The sequence below is a fragment of the Sciurus vulgaris genome, assembly GCF_902686455.1.
Source record: "Sciurus vulgaris genome assembly, chromosome: 3".
NCBI classification, from domain to species: domain Eukaryota; kingdom Metazoa; phylum Chordata; class Mammalia; order Rodentia; family Sciuridae; genus Sciurus; species Sciurus vulgaris.
Window position 1 is genome coordinate 69,635,814 of NC_136463.1, and position 22,937 is coordinate 69,658,750.

At 49.4% G+C, this 22,937-nt stretch overlaps 1 protein-coding gene across 2 annotated transcripts in view; it reads right to left on the reverse strand.

Annotated features, from left to right (window-relative positions):
- The window catches only part of ASIC2 (acid sensing ion channel subunit 2), a 265,073-nt gene extending 243,528 nt beyond the window's left edge, over positions 1-21,545 (reverse strand). Inside the window, exon 1 of one of the 2 annotated variants that reach the window (XM_079130470.1) lies at positions 19,578-21,545. In XM_079130470.1, the coding sequence (XP_078986596.1) occupies positions 19,578-20,285 (708 nt within the window). In that variant the 5' untranslated portion in view covers positions 20,286-21,545. The remainder of the gene's footprint in view (positions 1-19,577) is intronic. The other variant, XM_079130469.1, reaches the window with a different exon arrangement.
- Positions 21,546-22,937: the final 1,392 nt, after the last annotated feature.

The window sequence follows — 22,937 nt, forward strand, 5'->3', positions numbered from 1 at the left end:
ACCTCTTTCTGCCCTCTGATCAAAGCAGTGGCCTTTCTGCAATGCAGATCAGATCCTGTCAATCCCATACATCCTACAAATCTTCTCTGGGCCACCACCAACTAATGGGGATCTCAAACCCATGTGAACAGCTCTGGGCCTGAGAACAGGTTTAAGTTGGGCTAAATTTTAAGTGGGAGGCCTCTATGCAGGGGGCATGTGCTCCAGTTGGCCAGGGGTCTTACAGCCCTTCCTCACTTCCATTACATGTCTGAGCCTTAAAGACAACTTCACTTCAACCTTGAATGGATGCTGGATGGTTCCAGTGAAATCTTCCCTTCATGACTTTTGGGCTCCTCTGCCGTAGGTCTGACTGATGATGACTGCAGTCAAGTGAGCAGTTCCACGAAGGATGCAGACACTTCTGTTTATTGAGTACCTAGTCTCTGCTAGTCCCATTGCTAAGCACCTTACAGACATTGTCTTCTATATACTGAATAATAATGGTAGGCAGAGGAGGAAGCTAAGGATCAAGGAGGTTAGGGCTTGGCCGAGATCAGAAAGTCAAGAAACAAAGGCATTAGGACCTGAATTCAAATGCACCTGGTTCCAAGACTTCTGCTTAAAGAAGACTTACACAGCTTCTCATTTCCAATAGGGAAATTTCCCTGTTAGCAGCTCACTGCTCCCCCTTCCCCACCCCCACCAGGCTTCTATGCCAGTGCTCTCTGCATCTCCCTCCCACGTCCCTGCTCCTCTGCTTCCTGTCTCCTGAATATTGGGAATTCAGGACCCAGTATTTAGACCAATGCTCTTCTCTGTCTACAAACTCAGCTTCTGCAATCCTATGAAGTCCCCACGACTTTAAATCCTCCCATTCCATCAGTGACTCCCAAACCCCTATCTCAGGTCTGAACCTCCCCTGGAGCTCCAGCTCAGATGCCCAACTGACTACTAGGATGCACAGTGGTCATTTCAACCTCGACGTGCCTGGACTATTGAGCTCCATCCTCCCACCTCTCTCATTTCCCACACATACTGTCTCCCAGATATCTCTTCTCAGATCATGTACCAGTATAAGCCCCAGTGGCTCAGGTTCACACCTGGGCATTATTCTTGAGTCCCCCTTTGATGATACCGTAGGTTCTTCATCCTCCTCCTCCTCATCACCATCATCACCACCACCCTCCCATCACAGCCCCATCAACTCTCACTGGATTTACCTCCAACACTTCCCAAAGTGGATCATGCCTACCCCTCCACTGTCAAAATGCCAGTCCCATCCACCAGTGTCTCCTAGCCTAAATATTGCATCTGCATCCTATCTTTTGGTTTTTTTTTTTTTTTTTTTTTTTTTTTTTTTAGGATGTGGGGAAAAAGGTACATTCATACACTGCTGGTGGGAATGCAAATTGGTACAACCATTATGGAAAGCAGTGTGGAGATTCCTTAGAGAACTTGGGAATGGAACCACCAATGACCTAGTTATCCCACTCCTTGGTTTATACAGCATATTACAGTGACGCAGCCTCATCAATGTTTATAGCAGCTCAATTCACAATAGCTAAACTATGGAGCCAATTTAAGTGTCCTTCAACAGATAAATGGATAAAGGAAATATGGTATATACATATATGATGGAATATTACTCAGTTTTAAAGAAGAATGGAATTCTAACTTGTCTTCTTGTCCCCATGCGTATCCATTCTTGTCCAATCTCCAAATCCAGAATGATCTCAGAGGATATGTTAATTCGTGGGGCTTCTATACCTAAACCTTCCCATGGCTTCTCACTGCCCTGGAGGGTAATCTCCAAATTCTGCCCAGCCTTACAAGGCTCGACAGGGTTTGGCTGACACCGTTCTATCCCAGGTGAGCTCATATCACTCTCTCCTCTTCCACTCTGCTGAGCACTTAAGTCCTTTTTCCATCTCTTGAACAAGATGAGTTCATTCTCATCTCAGAGCCTTAGCTCTGTGGGTCTTCTGCCTGCAACACTCTGCTTCTGGGTCTCCCCTGGTTGCATCTCTCTGTCATTTAGGTCTCAGTTCAAATGTTATTTCTTCAGGTGGGGCTCCTGACCACGCAGCGAAGGTGTCCTGCAAGCACATCTCTCCTTTGCCCTCCAGCCTAGTGTCCTATTTTATTTTCTTTAGAATCCTTGTCACCATCTAGAATTATGTTATTTGTTTATAGTTTACCACCCACCTTCGCCCCTGCCCACCATCTTCTAGACTATGAGCCTCAGGAGGACAGGGTCTGTGTCTATTTTGTTTGTTCACTGTGGTTCAGTGCTAAGAGGTCTGGCACAGTAGGCAGCATACCTGATGGATGAATGACTAAAACCTGTAAGGGCTAGACTGAGTTCTAAAATTGATTTTAGATGAACAGTTATTTACTGGGCACCTGTTTGTTTTTTGTTGTTTGTTGCAGTGTAGGAGTTTGAACCCGGGGCCTTTGCACATCCTTGGCAAGTTACCTCCCCAGCCCTGGACACCTGTATTTTGTTTTTGTTTTGTTTTGTTTTTGTTCTTGTATACAGAGAAGTATAAGGCTTTCAGGAAAATCTTCTCATCACATAAATCCATCAGCCCTACCTGTTCATGATTATATCACCATCTTTGTCATCATCATCACCATCAGCATCTGTTATCTTTTGGATCTGGAATGTTCCCCAAAGATTGATGGGTGAAAGACTTTGTCCCCTATGCCACTGGGAGGTGGTAGAAACTTTAGGAGACAGGAACTACTTGGAGGAAGTAGGTCATTAGGAGGGTGGCCTTGAAGGGAATATTGCCCCTTGTCCCTTAGTCTCTCTCTATCTGCTTCCTGGTCACCATGAGGTGGGCTCTCTATCACATGCTCCCCGCCATGATGTTCTGCCTTACCCAGGCCCAGAATCAATGGAGCCAAGTGACTATGGACTAAAATCTCTGAAAGCAAGGACCAAAATAAATCTTTCCCTCTTTCAGTTGATTTTTTTAGGCCTGTTGTCACAGCAGTGGAAGACTGGCCACCACACTGTCCCCATGGTCACCCTCATCATCCACCCCAGCATCATCATCTCCATCATCATCATCACCATCAATGGTAGCAATGATCTCCAAGGTGTCGACAGTAATTGATATCGAATAACAAATGTTCTAGGCATCATCTCCGGATTCTAAGAGCACCCAGTAAGGGAGGTGTGTCACCAATTTTTATCCACGTTTTACAAAGAAGGAAACTGAGCCCCAGTAGGAAAGTCACTCGCCTGAGATCATTCAGCTTCAAGTTGAAGGAGAAGTTCCTCAAACGCCCTCACACTTGGTCTCCTCTGCCCCCTGGGGATGGGTGAGGCAAACAGAGCCCAGGACTCCCTCCTGTCTCCATGCCTGGTTAAGATTTTAATGCTGGCAACATAGGAGAGGGGACAGCTTTTGAATTGTAATCCATGGTCACATTTTATGACTGGTAAGTAGGATGGGGGGGATAAAAGCTTAAGGTGAGTTTAGGAGGACTTTTTGGTTGGTTAAAGAAAAAAAAAAGACAAAATTAAAAGAGTAGAAAAAAATAAATTACTAGTGACTATTTTTACTGCCTGAGCTTACAAGCTGGAGTGGAGAATTAAAAAGTTATATAGCTCAGGTTCCTAACCATGACTTACCACAGACGAATCCTCCATACTTATGGCTTTTTCCTTTTTGCCACCTAAGAGAGTAAGCCATGCCCTGATATAGGGTTGCTGCTCTCTGTCCAGGAACCCTGGGGCCTGTGTATGCTCAGCACGGCTGTCATGGCTGAGGACACACAGGGACTGGGGAGGGTTGCTTATTTACGGTCCCTCTTCCCTGGGGGATTGTCTCCTTGTTCAGTCAACAACCACTGCAGGGGTTGGGGGTGGGGTGCTAGGGATCCGCCAGGAGAAGGAACACCCTGGAAAAGCAGATAGAGAGCAGCCGAAGTTGGGGACCCACCCTGTTCTCCTGACTCAATTGAGCCATCATAAACATCATTATTAACCTGCTTTACAGATGGGGAAATTGAGGAAGAGAGATTCAGCCACTTGCCCGAGGTCATGCATGGTGAATCCCAGTCCTTGAGGAACTTAAAAACTGTCAGGAGACAGGAAAGGATAAAGGGAAGACCCTAGAAATGACAGCCGGAGAGAAGGAGGGAGGCAGACGGCTCTGTGAACTGGCCAGCTGCTTTGTGTCTGTCTCCATGAGGGGTTCCGCCTGGTTATCTTTTATTTTTCTTGTCCTCACAAGCAGTCTGTGACAATGGTTGGTATTTATGTTCCTTTTACATATAAGGAAGCAGAGGCACAGAACGTTTAACAGACGAGTCAAAATGAGTTTGCACGTGGCATTAGCGGATTCGAACTGACATCTTTCTGGATGCAGTTCTCACTGGCCAGAGGCCCTTGGGCAAGTTACCTGACCAGGTTGAGCCTCTAGCTCCTCATCTATGAGAGAGGGATAGTATTTTCTGCTCCAGGCTCTGGTTGGGAAGCACTTTGTACGCTGGATGGTGGTGTAGAACATGCACTGGTCCCACGCTTGCAGGAAGGCCAGGCCTCACTCTCATGATGCAGGCATGAGGGAATTGAGGCCCAGGGATCCCAAGGTGCATGGTCACAGAGCTAACGCCAAAAAGGGCTGGAAGCTGGACCTCCTGCCTTTCAGCGTCTGATAAGATGGAACCTCAGCAGGGACAGGGTGAGACTCAAGCAGGTACTGATGGAAAAAACTTAAACCTGGAAACAAGTGACCCTGGATCGCAAGGTTACTGACTTGTTGTCTTTTTCAGCAACACAGACTCCTAGAAAGTCCATCCTAAGAAAGACTGCATAGATCAGTGAATCCAGGGACTCTCAACTCTGGCTATAAAATATATGTCTGGGCTTGACTCCAAGCCAATGAAATCAGATTCTCTGGGGGTGGAAGTTGGGGCTTTAATAACTTTTTAAAAAATTTCTCCCGTTGATCCTATGGTGTAGCCAGAGTTGAGAAATACCAATTTATGAGCTCTACCTGCAAAATACCATGTGGGCACCAGAAGTCCAGAGAGGGGCAGCTAAAAAGTCCAGGGTGGCCCAGCAGTCAGCAGCAGAATACAACTCTGGTCCTCTGGTCCCCAGCTTGGGACTCTTCTACTTCCTTTGCTTGACAAGTTGTGGTCACAGGGACCAGATGGTCCTCCTGGCACCCAAGAGATAGCTGTTCCTCCTGGATTCTCTCACTCCCCGACTCCTCCTTACCAATTTTCATGCTTGAGAGAGGGCCCTGGGCACCTTGGAAGCCCAGACTGAATCATGTCCTACAAGTCTGCACCCAGGCTGGTCTACACACTGCAAAATGAAGAGGAGAACTGAGGCAATTATCTAATGTATTAGCAAGCTGGGCCCTGCGGACTCCTGCGAGCCAAAGTCATAAATACAGAATGGTAATTTCTCTCTGGAAGACTGCCTCCCGCCTCCCACACCATTCCCCTCCCACCTAGAAGTCATCTACCACCGCCTGGTTGTCCTGTCCCGGGTGGGGTGGCAGTAACTCTGAGTTATTTAAACATCTCAGGCAAAACCTGCTTTTTGAGCTCTGAATCATCGCACAGTGACCTCGGTTCTCCTCTGCTGCTGATTTGTCCAGAAAGTAGAGAGTAATTAAAATAGTCCTTAATGGCCCCCGGGGGCCGATATCTTCTTTCTACATGTGGTGGGCCAGCATCCACCCTGGAAGGGGTTAAATCAGATGAGTTAAACCATAGTTGAGATTTTCCCTCAGACTGGCTGAATGACCTTGAGCAAGTCACTCCACTTGCCTGAGACCTGTGACTCTTCTGCAGCTTCTCTTAGAGGTATGCAAATCCAATGAGGGCAGGGATGGGAGACTGGCAAAATTTGTTCCGGGGAAACTCAACTGTTGAAGCCAGAGCACTCCCTCTCACCCACTCCAAGCCAGCATTTCTCTGGGCATCAGTGACTCCATATGGTACAGGGAAGGTGGGCTTGCAGGACATTGCAAAGGCTCAGGGGAGCGTCGCAGACTCCAGGAACCCCAGACAGCTCAACATAGGAAGGCCTGATGTGGGGGTGAGAGTTTTGAGAACACTGGGGTCCTTGGCCTTATCTTGTACACAACGAGGAACCACATAACACTGTGAAGCAGGACAGAGTCTCAAACTAAAGGTACCAGTTATCTGGTCCAGTTTTCCCAGCACTAAACTAGAGAGGCCACTGAGGGGTCTCGTCTGTTGCCTGGCTACAGGATACTGCAGGAGTGAGGAGACTGAATCGATGACTTGGAGTGGATTTGCTCTGTTATCCTTAAAGTCTGGCATAGTGCCTGTCCTATACATGGTACTCAATAAGCGTGTGCATGAGTAGATGGATCTGTGAATCCGTGAATGAATAAAAGAGTGAATGAAGGAATGAATGACTAAAATGATAAAAAAAAAAAAAAAAAAGCAAGTGAGGGGACAAATGAGTGAATCGAATGAATGCATGGTTTGCAAGCAGCCTTAGCAGTTCTGACTAATGGCCTTGTAGCAACAAAAGCACAGGCTTCTAGCTGCATTACCTAGAAAAGCCCTGTTACTGGCACGGCTCCCTCAACCGAAAGCTTTTTTCCTCTCAATAGCAACACACTGCTCAAAGACAAAGACTGATTACTGTGATCATGCCAGAGGCTCTCCTTGGATTCCCACCTGTCACAGACACGTCCACTGATATCCATGAAATCAGAGAAGGAAGTAGACATGTCCACTGATATTCACATAATCAGAGAGGCTGTAGAAAACCTGGTGGCTTGTGTTTGCAGGGGATTCATTTTGGAGATATGTGACTCCATTGCTATTTCTGTATTCACTGGTTTCTAAATGACCAGTCATTTCAGTGTCGTATAAAGACAAAGGAAAGAGTTACCCTTAACAGGAACTTAACAAGTGCTGCATGGTCTGCATTTCTAAGCAGCAGCTTCCTGAAAGTCTAGGCTGGGAGAAGTGGCTGTGCTTCTCATGGCACTGTTCAGGATAAGGTGGACCCACCTTGCACTGTCCCCCTAAAATGATTCATTGCAACATGGAGTACATTGTCAGGATTGATAAGCACCCTGGGGCTGTCAGGGGTGCTTCTACTCCTCTTAGCCAGGGTCCTTTCTACTCTGGCTTTGGAAACCGTTGCCACATAAAATGTGGTCCATGCATCAGCGGCCACTGGAGTCGCTTGGGGGCTTGTCTGACAGACCCTGCACATTGAACCAGTATCTGCATTTTTGCAACATTCCCAGTTGATTCTCATAAATATAAACGTTGTTGAAGTTTGAGAATGTCGGCTTCTGGATAATCCAGGCACTCTTATGGGCCTCCTAGCCAAGGATTTCAGCTCCCTGGCCCGGTTTCACAATGCCCTCCATTGAGATCAGAGAAGACATCCCCTAGGAGGTGACACTGACATTGAAACTTGGAGAAGGGCAGAGATTTAGACTCTCAGTAGCAAATCAACACCATGAGCCAGGAAAGTATTGGAGCAAGACACAGAACCATCCTGGCTGCCGCACCAGTTGAGTAACCTTGGACAAGTCAGTTCCCTTCTCCAAGCCTCAGTTTCTCCATCTGTGAAATGGAAGCACTGCTGTTTGCTTTTCTAGGTCACATGGTTACCAGGAAGGTGAACAGAAGTGAAAGATTTGTACACTCTGCAAAACACAAAACCAGGGAAGGGTCTGTTTTCATGGTGGGCAACCAGCCATCCTGACCTAACCTTTTTTAGGCCTTTGGTCTCATGAAGATTCATCAGCAGAGGAACGTGGTGCTAAATAACCAGGATGTGGTATTCCTGGCTAAGTCAGTCCCACCGAGCTGCCCTTGGGGATCTACAATTGGATTCTTCAGGCAGCAGTTTTTTTCCACTCCCTTGGAGTTATTTTTTAGAGGAGAGTTCAGCCTAAGGACCCAAGGCTCCATCACATTAGCATTCTTTGGGTCAATATTTCCAGAACTGCTAGAATCATGTTGTTCTCTCATGCTGTGTGGGTGAGCTCCGTTTTGGAAGGAGCCAGATGTACCCACAGTACAAAGAACAAGGGACTGAGCGCCTGGAGCTGAAGTTTCCAGTGCTGAGGGGAAGGAGGCAGCTGTTCCCCCACAAAGGGACTTTCCCTTTGCCATTCCCCAGATCCCTGTGTGACTTCCCCTTCTCATCTTACAGGTCTCAGTGAAGATGTCACTCCCCCTGAGAATCACTCTCCCTGCTCCCTGCTGTACCCTGCCACTGTCCAGCCCATGCCCTTAAGTTTTTGTCTTCATAGCGATTATTAATATGGAAATATCCTGGCTCATTTATTTGTTTACTTGCATATTTTTGGTCCAATTCACTTTCCTATATGCAATTTTTAAAAAATCCTCAATCATGGGGTGGGGGGGGTACATGTTGAAAATAAATGACTGGGCCTCTCCTCTCTAATCTGGACTCAGGAGTTCTGGGTTGGGGCTAGAGAATTTTAACAAGTCCTCCCAATGATTCTGATTTTCAGGGAGACTTGGAAAGCCCATCTCTGGTGTGTGAGCTCTGCCAGGAAGGGCTCGATTTATCCTCCTGGATCCTGTATCCAGCAGAAGGCCCCAGGCACATGCGGGGGCTCTGTAATGCTTTATGGAATGAATGAATGAACCACTGAACGAATCCACAAATATTCTGTGGGTACCAATCTTTTTACCTGATTCAACAATTCATTATGTAGACAGGGAAACTGTGACCTGCAAGAGCATTAGGGGCTGGGGCAACCACAGGACAGAGCCAGACATGGTGTTTTGCCTCCAGGAGATAGAAGTTGATAAGGGGGAAGGAACCAGGGCAGGAGAGGAGAGGAGACAAGGTGGGGCAGAGACAAGGCGGGGAGTCCAAAGACTGGAAAACACGTCTTTACAGAATTCTAGGGAGGAGCAGCGTGAGATAACCACAGAAGGGATGGGATTCTTAAAAATAGCATTTTTTTTTGTTTTATTTGTTGTAATTCATACACATATGTGGTTTTAAAAAATTCGAAACACAGATAAGGGTGCGAAGAGGCGGGACTCCCTCCCAGCACCTCCAGGCCCCTCCTCAGGCAGCCCATTATCAGATTGCATGTGGCCTCCCGGGCACATACTGAGCCTATCTCAGTACCCAGCATCTAAAACAGACAGGGTGGAAGAGGCAGATGGAGGATCAAGGCCTCCAGGGAAAGGCAGCAGCCTGAGCAAGGGCATGGAAGTTGGAAAATACCCTGAAAAGAGACAAGTGACTTGTCTGTAGCCCAGGGCCATGAACCCTTAATTTTAGGAGGGTGGGAGTGGGGAGATCAGCCAAGGTAAGTGGCACCTTCCTGCCTCGTTGGCTGCTTAAGAGTCTTGAAACATGATAGGGTCTGCATGGGGTGTGGAAGTAAGGAACAAAGAAGTCTTGATTTCCTTGTCTGTAAAATGGGTACAATAGGAATTAGCCCCGGCATGTGTTCTGAGGAATAAAGAGGTCAGCAAATGTGCAGCCCAGAGCTGGGTGCATAGTAGGTCTTCCTCTACCCTCTCTCTCCCCATCCCAACTCCTGGGATCCACTGTTTCCACATAAATTGCCACGGTAGAGTCCTTTGCTGACCCCACGGACATTATCTGTCAGTGATGTCACTTTGGGCACGTGGACACCATCAGTCCCGGCAGACAGGGTGCCTATGGACTCCTGCACCATTTCCTTCTCCCCTCGGAATCACGGCCCACCCAGATGAGTTCCTCCCTCGCAGCGGAGGGACATCGCTCTTGCCCTTCCAAAGACAGGGTAACAGATGAAAGCCTGAGATGCCGTCCTCAGCCAGAATTTTAAAAATGAAACTACTTGGATGTGAAAAATGGAGTCATGTTTCCATGGCTGGTTAAAATATTTGATGCTCATGGAATATTCAACAACAAAAAGGGCTCTCACTCCATGTACCGTCAAAAATGTAATGTAATTATTGCGATGTTAAATATCCCCAGCTGCTCTGAGATATTTGAATCTTAAATCAAGCCTGCCTGCACGCATCCTGGGGTTGCAGCTGGATGTGCATCACACAGATATGGAGTTGGGAAGTGCAGGCGGAGCCGGGCCAGAGCCTCCCAGCCTTCTTGACACATGTTAGACTTTCTCCCCAACACCGGCACAAGGATCCCCCAACCTGAGTTCTTGGCAGCCTCGACAAAGAGAGCCATGTGCCTCGACAGGGCCGTGCAATCTGCAGACCACAAGCATCTATCCAAATAGTCTTTCAAATCCATGTGCAGGGAGCATAAAGAGATAGTGTAAAATAAATGGTAATAAAGTGAATAAACACGCGTCTCACTCCAGAGCCTTTGAGGTGCTTCTATAAATCAAATTCTTTCCATAATTTGCTCTGTGAGACTGTGCTGAGAAGCAGAATCAAACCTCATCTGCTTTCCTGAGCAGTCGGCTCAGATTTATGGATGTGAGTTCACAGTGGATGCCCGTGCCATTTCAAAGTGGGAAAATAATTTTCGTTGGGAGGGGTTCCAAGAAAAGATTAAACCCTTCACTTCCAGAGATCAGAGTATCAACAACTTTCAGATCAGATATGCCATCAGAATCAGAAGGGGATGGCCAGAATACATATATTGGCAGAAGAGAGTTCAGAGGAAAAGACTGATTCTGCTGCGATAGAAACGATCATCTCTAGGCTTAAACCCAAATATGCCCAGAGCCTGCCTCAAGCTCTCCAGTGACTTGCAGTGTGACTTTGGGCAACTTGATCTCCCTCTCTGATTTTTAATTTTGGCCAGGATGCTAAAGGGGAAGGAACGCCAAAAGGCTCAGCCCCACCCAGAGAGGTGCGATGAGAAAACCTCGTAATGCTTCCTGGCTAGAATTGTGACAACATGTGGAAGCCTTTTCCTCCAGGGCCTTGGTGATAAGAATGATGTGACATTAGTGACAGATTCCAGTTATCTAGCACCTGTATATTTGTGCTTTTATGTGCAAGAGAGTAGGGACACTTCCTGTATTTATACTTAACTTTTATCCACTGACATTAGCCCATGGCTGGCTCTCCATAAAAAATCTTTTAAAGATTAATATATTGTACTTAAATTTCACAATGATCCTGCAAGGAAGGAACCATTTATGTTTTACAAATGAGGAACTGGTGTCTTGATGGTGGTAAGTGGCCTCCACCCGCCATCCCCTTAACACCTGGCAGAGCTGGATTTGAATTTGAGTCAGTCTAACTCCTGAGAAACTTTTGTGTCCCACTCCTGGTGGTCTTCTTTACAAATTTCTGGGGTCCAAATTCCTTTTATTTTCTTGATTTTGAGCAGACCCTGCTCTAAAACCATGCAGCCTAATTCATTATGTGGATTCAGGTCCAGAACGGAAAATATTTCATACATCAGAAACAAACGAAGCTTGTATTTGTTTCCTACTGCTGCTATAACAAATCACCACAAATCCTACTTGCTTCAAACAACATAAATTTACTCTTCTGTGTCTGGAGTCAAAATGAGTCTTACGGGCTCTAACCAAGGCACAGGCAGGGATACGTTCTTTCTGGAGGCTTCAGGGCAGAACTGATTTCCCTGCCTTTTCAGCTTCTAGGGGCAGCCCCCACTCCTTGACTTGTGGCCACTTCCTCCATTTCCAAAACCATCAGTGCAGTGTCTTCAAATCTCTCTCTGATTCCCTGACCTTTATATCCATGGTTCCATCTCTTCTCATTCTGACTCTACTGACTCCTCAGTTAGAAGGACCCTTGATTGCATTGGGCCCACAGAGATAATCCAGGGTAATCTCCCCATCTCAAAAACCCTTCATTTAATCCCATCTGCAAAGGTAACATATTCGTAGGACTCATCTAGGGCTGAGGCATGGCCATCTTTAAGGAGCCATTACTCAGCCTACCACAGGGCCTTTGCACTTCGATTTGACTGATTTACCCCTGATCTGGGGTAGCAGGGACTGCCCTGGAACAATGGTGCATCTGCTATTGCATATCTTCCTGGGTTCCCTGGGCAGCCCAGTACCCCTCCCCAGGCTCCCTTTCTTCCTTCCCTGTAGGATGCCCATCCTCTTACAGATCCAGTGAATCAGACATGATTGAAAGCTGTGCAGGTTCTTCCTTCTCAGCTTTCAGGGAGATTCCAGGAACCCACAGTGTGTCTGCCAAAGTGTGATCCATAGACCAGCAGCATCAACATCCCCCAGGAATCTGTTAGAAGTGCAAATGTCAGTCCCTGTCCCTACTAGGAAGGGGTCTAGGCACCTGGGCATGCTGCAGGTGGAGAATCACGTCTACCTACAGGGTTCCCCAGTCACCTCCAGCCATTTGGAATGCGCTGGAACAGACCTGTCTGAGGGGGAGGGAAAGAGGGGCCTCTGGACAGATTCAGGAAGGTGCCTCGACACCAACTGTTACCAGACCCTCTCAGTGCAGAGCCAGGTGCTCACACACCTGTCATTTTCCCTAAGAAAATCCCCTCAAACCTATTCTCACCAAGATTAGAGGAGCTGGGGGTATATGGTGCCTTAGGCAACCTGAATTCAAATTCTGGCTATTCTTTCATTCCCCTTGCTATGTGACCCTGGGCAAGTCACTCCCCTCTCTGGAGTCAGGCAGTCAGTAGAGGGCAATAAACACCTACCATTGCCACCAGGATGAAACGAGATAGGAATGTGTAATTGTAACTTCCACTTCAGGCATCATAAATCAAGACTGTGGATGAGAAATGCAGGTTTGTCTGGCCAAAGCTGCAACTTCGATGCGGTGCAAACACCTTGATTTTGGAACCCTAAGATCAGCGCTTCTCTCTATGATCTTGGGCAAGATACCAACCTGCTCTGTGCCTTGGTTTCCTTATCTATATCAGAGAGAAAAGGAAACTTTCCTCTCCTGTCCAGTATTGTCAGGTTGAAATAAAATAATGAATGTAAAAGTGCTGGGCAGAGAGTAGGAGCTCAATAAATGTGTGTGGAATCGGAGGAAACAATTTACTAAGCAAATTAATAGTATAAACAATGGTGTCAGGGGAGATATTTGACATGCTCAGGAGAACAAACTTCCCCAGTCCGTTAGCAGCCTCTATTTGTTTTACCAACAATTCATGTTCCAATTACGAGTGAGTCATCTATTTGTTAGCACGGGCCTGAGCTGGATCTCAATTTGGCAACATTGCCTTTCCCTGGTCTTCAAGTTATCAGTGTCCTTGAAAGAACAAAAATGGTAATTCAGTTCAGATTGTGGCATAATTTAAAGTTTCTCTCAACTCCCGGGTAGATTCCCTGCCATAGATCTACAACTGTGTTTGGCTGTCAGAGCAGGAAAACACAAGTTCATTATTGATCCCATCTTTGAAGAACTGCTTTTCCTTCTCAGGGTTGCAGGCATTGGAACTCAGGATGACTTCTGGAATCCACAGACACATGTAGCCAAAGAAACTCCAGGTCAAGTTTCGAGAGGCTATGAGTGACACTTAGAGGATCTGTCCTTAGGAGCAGGTCTGAGTGTTGCCAGAGAGAAGTCATAGAAAAGAACACCAGCTGTATTCAGCACACATTTTTGGCTGAACCCTGACTGTGCTGCCTCTCAGTTGTATGACTTTGTATCTCCCCTGAGCCTTGGTTTCCTCATCTGTATAGTGGCTTCCATTACACTGATTTGATTCTGGTAAAGATGAATGTGATTGTGGTGAAACTGTGCCCAATACAAACCCTGCCCCACCCCTTGTATGACAGACAGCTCCTTTTAGCCCCACCCATCCGATGAAGCACATTGACCTTTGTGGGTCTCTTTGCCAGAAACAATCAGATTTATGGCCATCTTTGTGGGTCAGGGCCTGGCACACAGTAGGCACTTAATGAGCACTGGTTGATTGAATCTGAGTAACTGATCCAAGTAAATCACTTAGGAGAATGAAAGCAACCATCACACCAAGCTAATGGCCTGGCTATTCCTCCAGTCCTTTTCAATTGGGCAGACATCTGATTGATGACTTCATGACTGGCCACAGTGGCCCCCAAATAGCCACTATCAGAATCAGCTTGACATTGGTCAATTTGGATATATGCAGACCTGAGCAGGGTTTACATTTGATTCCCTAAACTAATTTCCCTCAAGTCAAATAACTGGTATAGGTCTTTTCGTGTCCCTTGTATAAATGTCTATTTAATCACCATCCTGTCTCCAGCACTTCAATAACTTGTACATTTCCCCCTTAATCACTGTTTCAGTTCTGTAAAGAAAAGAAATGGTTGGCTGAGAAGCTCGAGCCATCTGCAGTATTTAAGCCTTCTTCTCCCTTGCTGCCACTTGAGTGCAGAACTTTTCTGCCCAGTCTCATTGGTCATTTGGCTCCTGTCCTATTATTGCAGAGGCCAAAGTCACACAGCTGGCCAGGGCCAAGTTGAAGCTGGCCTGGACTGGCCAGAACACCCTCTGCTCTCCCCAGCACCGCTCCTTCCTTGTCTGGCTCCATGAAGAGCATGCATCCTTGCAGTTCTGAGGACTCAGGTTCGACTCCCAGTTTCCACCTGCTGCTCTATGATTTAGGCAGTTTATAGCTCACAGGGCTTCAGGTCCTTCAGCTGTAAAATATGGATTATCATGCAACCTTTCAGGGTGGTGAGGATGGAGATGACACGAAACATCTCCAGCCAGGGTCTGGCATGTTGCAGCTGCCCACTGTGTTATGCCTTTGACCTTCACTCACAATGCTCACTGCAAGTAACAAGAAATGGCTCACATCACTGAGTTTCTACTTGGTGCCAGAAATGTGTCTAAGCACTTTATATGTGTTAGCTCACTTATTCTTTGTCTACAGGCAAAAGTTTTTTTTTTTTTTTTTTTGACTCCCTAAATCTATCCACCCTTACAACCACTAGACTGCCTGGCCTAGCCTCGTTTCAACATAATTTGCTGATTTTAAACAATATGTTACTGCAATGATTTCTTGTTTTCTGTTGCTGGCTCATAGCAGCCAGCTTGCTTGATATGGCAAAATGTGATAAAACCAAATGCTGTTTTCTTGGCTTTCAGTACATATGAAGAGTCCAAAATCAGAACTCAAGGTTATCTCCTGCAAAGAGGGGTAGGAAATGGGGATACATACAGGGAGGGTAGTCCCTGAGGGAGTAGGATGTGGGTAGAGGTTGGGGGTGGGGACACAGGTGAAATTTCCCTCACACTCTACCAGCCAGCACTGACACAAGTCAGAGTTGCTGCTGCAAAGTTCAAAACTTTAGTTGGGCCACCAGGTACCCATCCCACTACTGCATCATGACCTTCAACTCCGCCCACTCAGCACGTCCAGCCCCTCCCTTGAGCTACTTGGAACTAGCCTCAGGGCCTAGAAGGCAGAAGTTCAATCTCCTTGTTTCATGCTGCTGTACTCTCTCATTTGCATATACTCTCCCTTCCCTCTGAAGTCTCCTTTGTCCCCTTCTCTACCTTGGAACTCCTACTCATCTCTCAAGATTCAGCTCAGATGTCACCTCTCCAGGAAGCCATCAGAGGTCCCCAATCTGATGTGAATACTGTTCTGAGCCACACAGCATCTCTGCACATTCCTGGCTTCTCATACATGGTTCTTTCCTCAACGTCCCTGCAAGTTCCTGGAGGGCACATACCAAGCCTGATTTAATGTTATATCCCCAGAAGCAAATACAGAGCAAATACAGAGTATCACTGGCACTCAAAATGGATACTGGTTAAAGCAATGACCAAGATAGGAAATGAGCACATACCTCCACTCAGGTCATGGGAAGATAAGATAACTCTATTGATAATTAACAGCTGCTGCTGCCAGATGCCAAGACACTGTGCCGAGCTCTTTATTCATGCTGTGACAATGGGTCTTGAGTACCCGGCACCCCACTGCTGTTCAGACATGTGCCAGTCACTGCGAATAGTATGTTTATCCCAGTTTTCAGGACTCATTACCAGAGGCTCAGAAAGCAAGGTATCTGCCTAAGACACATACCTAGGAAGAAGCAGTGTCAATGCCCCAAGTCAAGGCGTGCCTGACACTTTTCCTGAAGCAGGCCATCAGCCAAGAGGGCCACTGCTCCTTGGGCTTGCAGAGGATCTTGAAGTGGCCTCTGTTCCCAACACCTCAGTTCCTCTTTTGAGGCCCCAGTGCCCGGAGAGCTTAACCTCACAGTTCTGCTTCCTGCCCAGTTTATAGGGAAGGCTGCTTTCCTCCACCTCCAGGAAAGCCAGAAGGACCAGAGTGTGCAGAGCCGAAGTCCACACTTGATGCTAGGAGAACAGCACAGGCGTTCAGAAGCAGGACCTGGTTTAGGAGACTGCTGAGCATTTAACCCTTGCCTGGCTGCAAGGAGTGGGCCTGGAGAATACCCAACAGACGCCCCTCAGCAATCTACTCCTCTCCCCTGAGGGGTATATTTCCCGACCACAGGGCTGACTTGGGGACAACGCAATCATCTCCCAAAGTTCCAACCTGGGACCCAACCCCTCACCTGTTGCACTAGTTCTCACAGGACTTGGGGCTCATAGGTATCTGGCAAGTGCTTGGCACTCTGCTCCCCATTCCTCCATCCCTAAAAGGAACACAAACACTCCATCCCTAAAAGGCCTAAAAATCCATTCCTAAAAGGAATAGAAGTCCACAAAATAGAAGCCTCATTTCCAATGAGAACCAAGTATTCCCAGGTATTCCAGGAGGAATTAATTCCCTGGAGGAATTAAGCGGGTCTTGGCTCAGGGGACCCAGGATGACAGGACATCTTAGGGGTACTTGTTGAACTTAGGGGTACTTGGTATTAATTCCCCAGGACTTTCCTGGCACCTACTATGTGTAAGGCTCAGTGCTGGGTGCTGGGAGACAGCAGGGAAATCTGATACGATTCCTGTCCTGGTCTGAAGGGGGAAGAAACACAGTTCAATAGGAATGATGACCTGCACATATGTGAGACCCACACCTAAATAGGGGAGGAGAGGGTCAAATATGGGGAAGGCACCAGGTGCTTGATGGTGGGTTAGGGGTCGGGGGGAGTTAGGAAAAGCTCCAAAGCAAAAGAAGCCTCAGAGTCTGGTATATATTTATTATGATCTCCACTAGATGGATTAGGAAACTAAAGAACAGAGAGATGAAGTCACTTGCCTAAGGGCACACAGTAAGGGTGGAATCAGGATTTGAGGGCAGTGAGCACAGCCTGAGAGTTCATGCTCTTAGCCATTGCACTATTGTGTCACTTCATCAAAGATGGCAATGGCTTGAGGCACAACAGTGAGATTGGAGGAAAATGTTCCGGATAGGCCTACTCTCAATCTCAAGGGTGCCCCTGAAAAGGTTTCTGGCTTCTACAGACAGAGGGTTGAAATCTTTCATTCTGAGACCCATGGGAAAACCTACAGCAAGACTTGTTCAGGGGCTGGGAACTTCCAGGGCAGGGCCATCATGAGAAGCTGCTACCGGTCAGTTTGAGGCAGTAGGCACACAAACCTTTGGGGATGATAGTAATACCTTTTCTTGGGTGGGTGTGGCTGACAAATTCTTCAGATGCAGAGAGGAAGGACACAGGGAGGTAAGGGAAGGGTTTGTCCCAAAGGATCCTATTCTCTTCAACTCCTTAACTACTGACCTAAAACAATTCATGACCACATCTGCTGCAGAGGTTGAAGTCAGTGGCTCCTGAAGTACTGCGTCCTCAGCATGCAGAGGTGGGTTAGGCCCTGGTAATGTGTGGCCAAGGTTCTGACCACTTGGACCACCTAGGGTGACTCCACTTTCTACTCTCAAAGCTCCTAGGAGGAACAGGACTTGGAATGAGAGTAGAACAAGAGTCCTACACAGAGGTCCTCAGATAGAAGATAGGCCCAGGGTGAGAGAGGAAGGGTTACCTGCGGTTCCTGGGTGATGCATTTAGTGGTGTACAGAGTTAGACTTTGAACTTGCAGGCTCTAGGCCCTAGGCAGCTAGCTCTGCAGAGCCCCATTTCTCTCATTTTAAAAATGGGAATAAAACTCCTTGCTAACTCAGGACAGTGGTAATATCAAAAGTGAATACTGCTGTTCAATTTCACATACTTCCTAAAGCAATTGTCAGATGTTACAGTTGCATTCGATAGACTCTGTTGTACCACTTGGAGCTGATGATACTTGAATGTAACCTTGAACTTCAATCTAACTCTAATGGCAGCTAAGTAGAGGTCAGTCAAAGAACAACAGGCAACAAGGGATAGCTACTCTCATTTCTTCATCTTTATGGAACTCAGTATTGTGCTTGAAGTTCTGGAAGAAGTCCTTTAGAAGCATATGCTAACAGTATTTCCTGCTTGCCAAGGCAGGGAGACACCAGGTAGATAATCTTCAAAGGCCAGTTTAAAAGTCCAGAAAACAAGGAATGTTTTAGGAATGGATAATTTGGGGTTACTCTATACAGTAGTTTAAAGCAAAGCCAATAGAACAAGACTCTAAAAACATGGGGGTATCATCCTAGATAAGGAATAAACCAATCAGCCAATCAGAGACCTGGCCTGGCCAGCATCATGCCAACACCTGTTGAAACCATGGCATCTCTTTGCCATCCCAGAAAAAGCTTTGTCAGAGATGAGACCATTAGGAGTAATGAATCAGAGCTAGCAAAATCACCACCAGAGCACTATGAATAGACACACACCAAACTTCCCTGCACTGTAGAAAAGCCCAATCCCACCTAAGGGGCATTTACACATGAATGGCCGGACAGGCTTGCGCCACACTGGGGCCTGGCACCAAAACTCCTCCAAGGCAGATTGCACAAGGCAGATACCTTCTGTCCAACAGCTGCGTTATCCAGACCACAGCAGGGGGAACCAGCACAGCAAATGGCTTACAAACCTTGAGCACAGCTTCTCCTGGCCCCGGCTGTTTGCATCCACATCCCTGTCACTCTGCTTTCCCAAGTGCAGGGCATTCCTCCAGACCGGAAGAGCCACATTTACACAGTATGGGAGGAGGAGTGCAGGTGTAGAACCCAGCCCATCAACACTGCAGCTCTCTTACAACAAGCAAAAGGGTGCTGCTTTTTTCCCCACCAAACTGGCTATAGCATTAGTGTTGGTTCATATTCTGGGAGTTTCCTCCTAGAATCTGAGTGTTTTGTTAACTATGAAACCATAAGCTGCTTAGGATCCTAAGCTTACTTAGGGACTCTGTGTGATTCTCCTGATGGCCCATTTTTGAAGAGCTTCCTATTGGTTTTCCCAAAGACATCAAGTCCATATTTAAGACATCCCTACACCCCAAACACAGCAGTGGTAGGAGAGTCCCGTGGGCTTGGAGATGAGGCCAGGGAGAAGGGAAACCAGTATCCTCAGACCATACCATTAACTAGTACAGAGAGGAGTTCCGGGGCAGATACTGGAAGGAAGGGTGCCAGGATAGAGGAGTTGCAACTGGGGTGAGGTGACTCCTCCTACAGTTAAGCCAAGTTTCCACAACCTGGAGGAGAAGACTGGCAACACGAGGGTGGGTTGTACATTGACATCCTAGAGTGAAGACACCAAAAGGAGCCTGATGTCCAGAGGGCCCACTTGCAGGCATCGGGACCACTGGGAAGTGGGGCTTGGAGAGGGGGGCATTTCGCGCGCAAGGCAACTCACGGAGGAGAAGTTGTGCGGGCCGCAGAGCTCGCCTCGGTACTTGCAGGAAAGCAGCATGTCCTCAAGCTGGTGGCCCAGGCGGTCCATGAAGGCGGCGCTGATGCCCTCAAAGTGGCGCGGCGGCAGGAAGAGGCGGAAGTCAGCCAGCTTGCGGAACCACTGGCGGCGCGGCTCGTCGCCCCTCAGCAGCTCGCTGACCAGCGGGCGCGCGGTGCGGTTGGGCAGCAGTAGCCCGAGCCAGTGACCGGCGTAGTAGAGGTCCCCCTTGGAGAGGCGCGGGAAGCGCAGCGGGTTGTTGTTGCACACAGTGACGGCGGGGAAGGGCAGCTGGCGGCTCCACTCCCGGTGCACCCGCGTGTGTGACGGGAAGCTGAGCCAGTAGAGAAGGCGGTTCGAAGACCAGGACAGCAGCAAGCCGAGGGACGTACAGAAGGCCAGCACCCAGAGCGCCCGCCGCTGGAAGGAGCCCCCTGACGCCGTGCGCCCGGCGCACATGTGCCGCAGCCCGTGCAGTTTAGTGCGGCTCAGTGACGGCCGCCCCCTGCGGGCGACCCCTGGCCCCTGCAGCGTCCGCTCGCTGCCCCTACCACCCCCGGGCTGCCCGGCCGCCGCCACCGCCGCGGGCGCCGGCTGCTCGCGGGCCATGCGGAAGCGTCCCGGGCCGGGGAGCGCGGCCGCGGGCAGCCCGGCTCCGCCGCTCCGGCTCATTCATTCAGCCCGCGGTTGGCGGCAGCGGCGGCCCCGGCCGGGCGGAGCCGCCATGGGAGTCCGCAGCAGCAGTGGAAGCAGCAGCAGCCGCGCGCAGCCCGCGCCAGGGAAGCGTGCGCCCGAAAGGAGCTCCGGTGGCGCGGCATGCCCGCCCGGCGCCGCCGCCGCCGCCTCCGCGGGCGCCCGCCCGGGACTGAGCGCCGCCTCGGCCCGCCGCCCCTGGTACTGGCCTCTCCCGAGAGCCTCCCAGGCTTTCCTTGTCTTCCTGAAGGATGTCAGACACCGGGCACTACCTCTGGAGGGGCCCCACTGGGAGCCTCCTCTCCAGTCCCCGGGCGCTGCTTCCGCCTCCACTCGTTCTGGACCTCGGGGGACCCTGCGCTGAGTCCCCCCTGCCCCGCTTAACCCCAGCTTTTACGCTGATCCTGGGAAAGGGACCACTTGGCAACCATGCCTGATTTGGACATCCCCAAGGACCCCACCAGCCTGGCCGGTAGCCCAGCGGTACTGGGACACAGGAGAGAAGGCGCCAAGGAACGAGCGCCCCCAGAGGCGCTCCGCGGCTCTTGGCTGGGCGGGTGGGGTGGGTGTGTACTGGGGTGAGTGGTCGCCGCTGCTACCTCGTTCCCTTCTCTCCAGGACCCTTCCTTCTCACTGCTGCCGGCTGCGTTTGGCCGGAACCCGCTAAGGCTTCCCCAAGTCCTGCGCTTGAGCTCTGCGATGTACCCGCCCTCGCCTGGGGCTGGGGGCTTCTTCTCAAGGAAGAAGGCTTCTGCCGGGAAGCTGCTCGCTGCCGAGTCCCTTCAAGGCTGCTGGTCAGAGGAAAGTGTCGCTTCTCCCCTGGGCGCCACTCTCAGGGGTGCCTCGTGTCTCCAGAAAAGCCCAGCTTCGCTGTTCCCTGTCTCTTCTCTTCCCTGCCCCAGCGGGAGCCGGGAACTGCGGAGCCCCGGTAACCTCTCCCGGGAGTGACCCGGACTCCTTGCTCTGTGAGCCCTTCTCCTCTCGAGACTCCAAGTCCGCGGTTGCAGTCGTTGAGCTCCTCTTCTGGTTGCCCGGCCCTCCTTGGGCCCCGGGCGAACTTGGGCAGCGGCCGCGCGACGTTGGCGCGGCTGGGCTCCGAGCACCTGCTCCTCCGCTCGCTGGCCCCGCGGCTCGGGCGGGCGGGGTGCGGCGGTGGCGAGCGCTGTGCGCTCCTGGAGACGCCGTGCTGACGCGCCCCGGCTCCTCCTCACTGCATTTTAATTCCTGGCCACTGTGGCCGCTGCACACCGAGCGGGATGCCTCTTGCTGGAGTTGGCCGCGTGGGGGATGCACTGCACGGATGGGCCCCGGGTGTGCGGGCTGGTAGAAGAGATGTAGAGTAGTGTCAAAGTGTGTTTATGCGCAGCCTTGTGCAAATAAGTGTGAGATGAACGGGAGAGAGAGCGTGACTGTACAGTGAGGGCATTTGAGCAGTGGTATCATGCAGTGAGTGTGGGTAGGATGTGCCTTGTGTACGGGTGAAATGCCTATTTCTGTGAAACTATCGAGTGTGAAAATCGTGTTTGCAAGCCATGTAGTGTGGCTGCTAGAGAGTGCAGTGTGTGTGGGGTAGTCTACAATCCAAAGCATGTACTGTGTGTGCGCGCGTCAGTTTGGCTTGCCAGGCCTGGTTGGTGTGTTTTGTGCATGCTCACATGTTGGGGGACATGTAAAAGAGTACGTGTGTTGAAGTGCAGGGAGTAGTTTCTGCGCAGGTTGGGCTTAGTGGGATAGCCTGCCCCTTTGAGAAGGTCTCAGGAACTCTGCATGAGCATCCTTGCCCCTTCTCTTGTCCTAGCTGGTTAGTAAAGCACAAATCTCCCAGGAGGGAGGGCAATGGGAGACCCATCTCATCCCCTTGGCTGGAATCTTAGAGCCCACTGTTGGTTGATGGTGACCCCCAATTCCTGTTGGAGCCTAGGGTATTCCACTAACTCCTGGACACTTTTGGATCTTTGATTCGGTATTTTTAATATTCTGCTTTAGCTTGCTTGGGACCCTGAATGAGGTATGCATTGTAGTGCTGGCTCCATTTCACAAGTGAGATCAGGGAGGCCAAATACCTGCCTAAGGTCACACAGCTGGAAATGATGGAGCTGGATTCAGCACCCCGGTTCCCTGGCACTTCCTAGTGTCCCACAGAGCCTTATAACTTTCATTCTCTGGACCAGGACCTTGAGAACAGAACTGGGATCTTGTTCCTGTGGCTGCCTGGCTGTGGAGAGTGCATGGTAGGATTCTACCTGTATTTCCTGTTATTGACTCACTGAGGCTTATGGAGACAGGTAACAGGTTTAGCCCCACTGCTCCCTTGGAGTTTTCCAGACATTTCCCAGAGACTACATTTGATAGGTGAGACACCTAGGAGGGATTCTGAGTGGGAGGGCACCCAAGTGGAAGAGGGGCCAAAGTTTTGTCCTTTGGGGACAGGAGAGTCGGGGAATGAAATATTTGGACACAGAGAGGATTTTCACTCACGTTATGACGATGAATTAGGGGTAGTTCAGGCAGAACTGTCAAATGAGCAGCAGGTTTCCCAGTAGGAGGGACAAAGTACCAGGGTGGGCTTCAGCTCCTTGCTGTCCTGGAAGGCCTCCCTTCCGGTGGCAACTCTGAATCCTGACTCTGCAG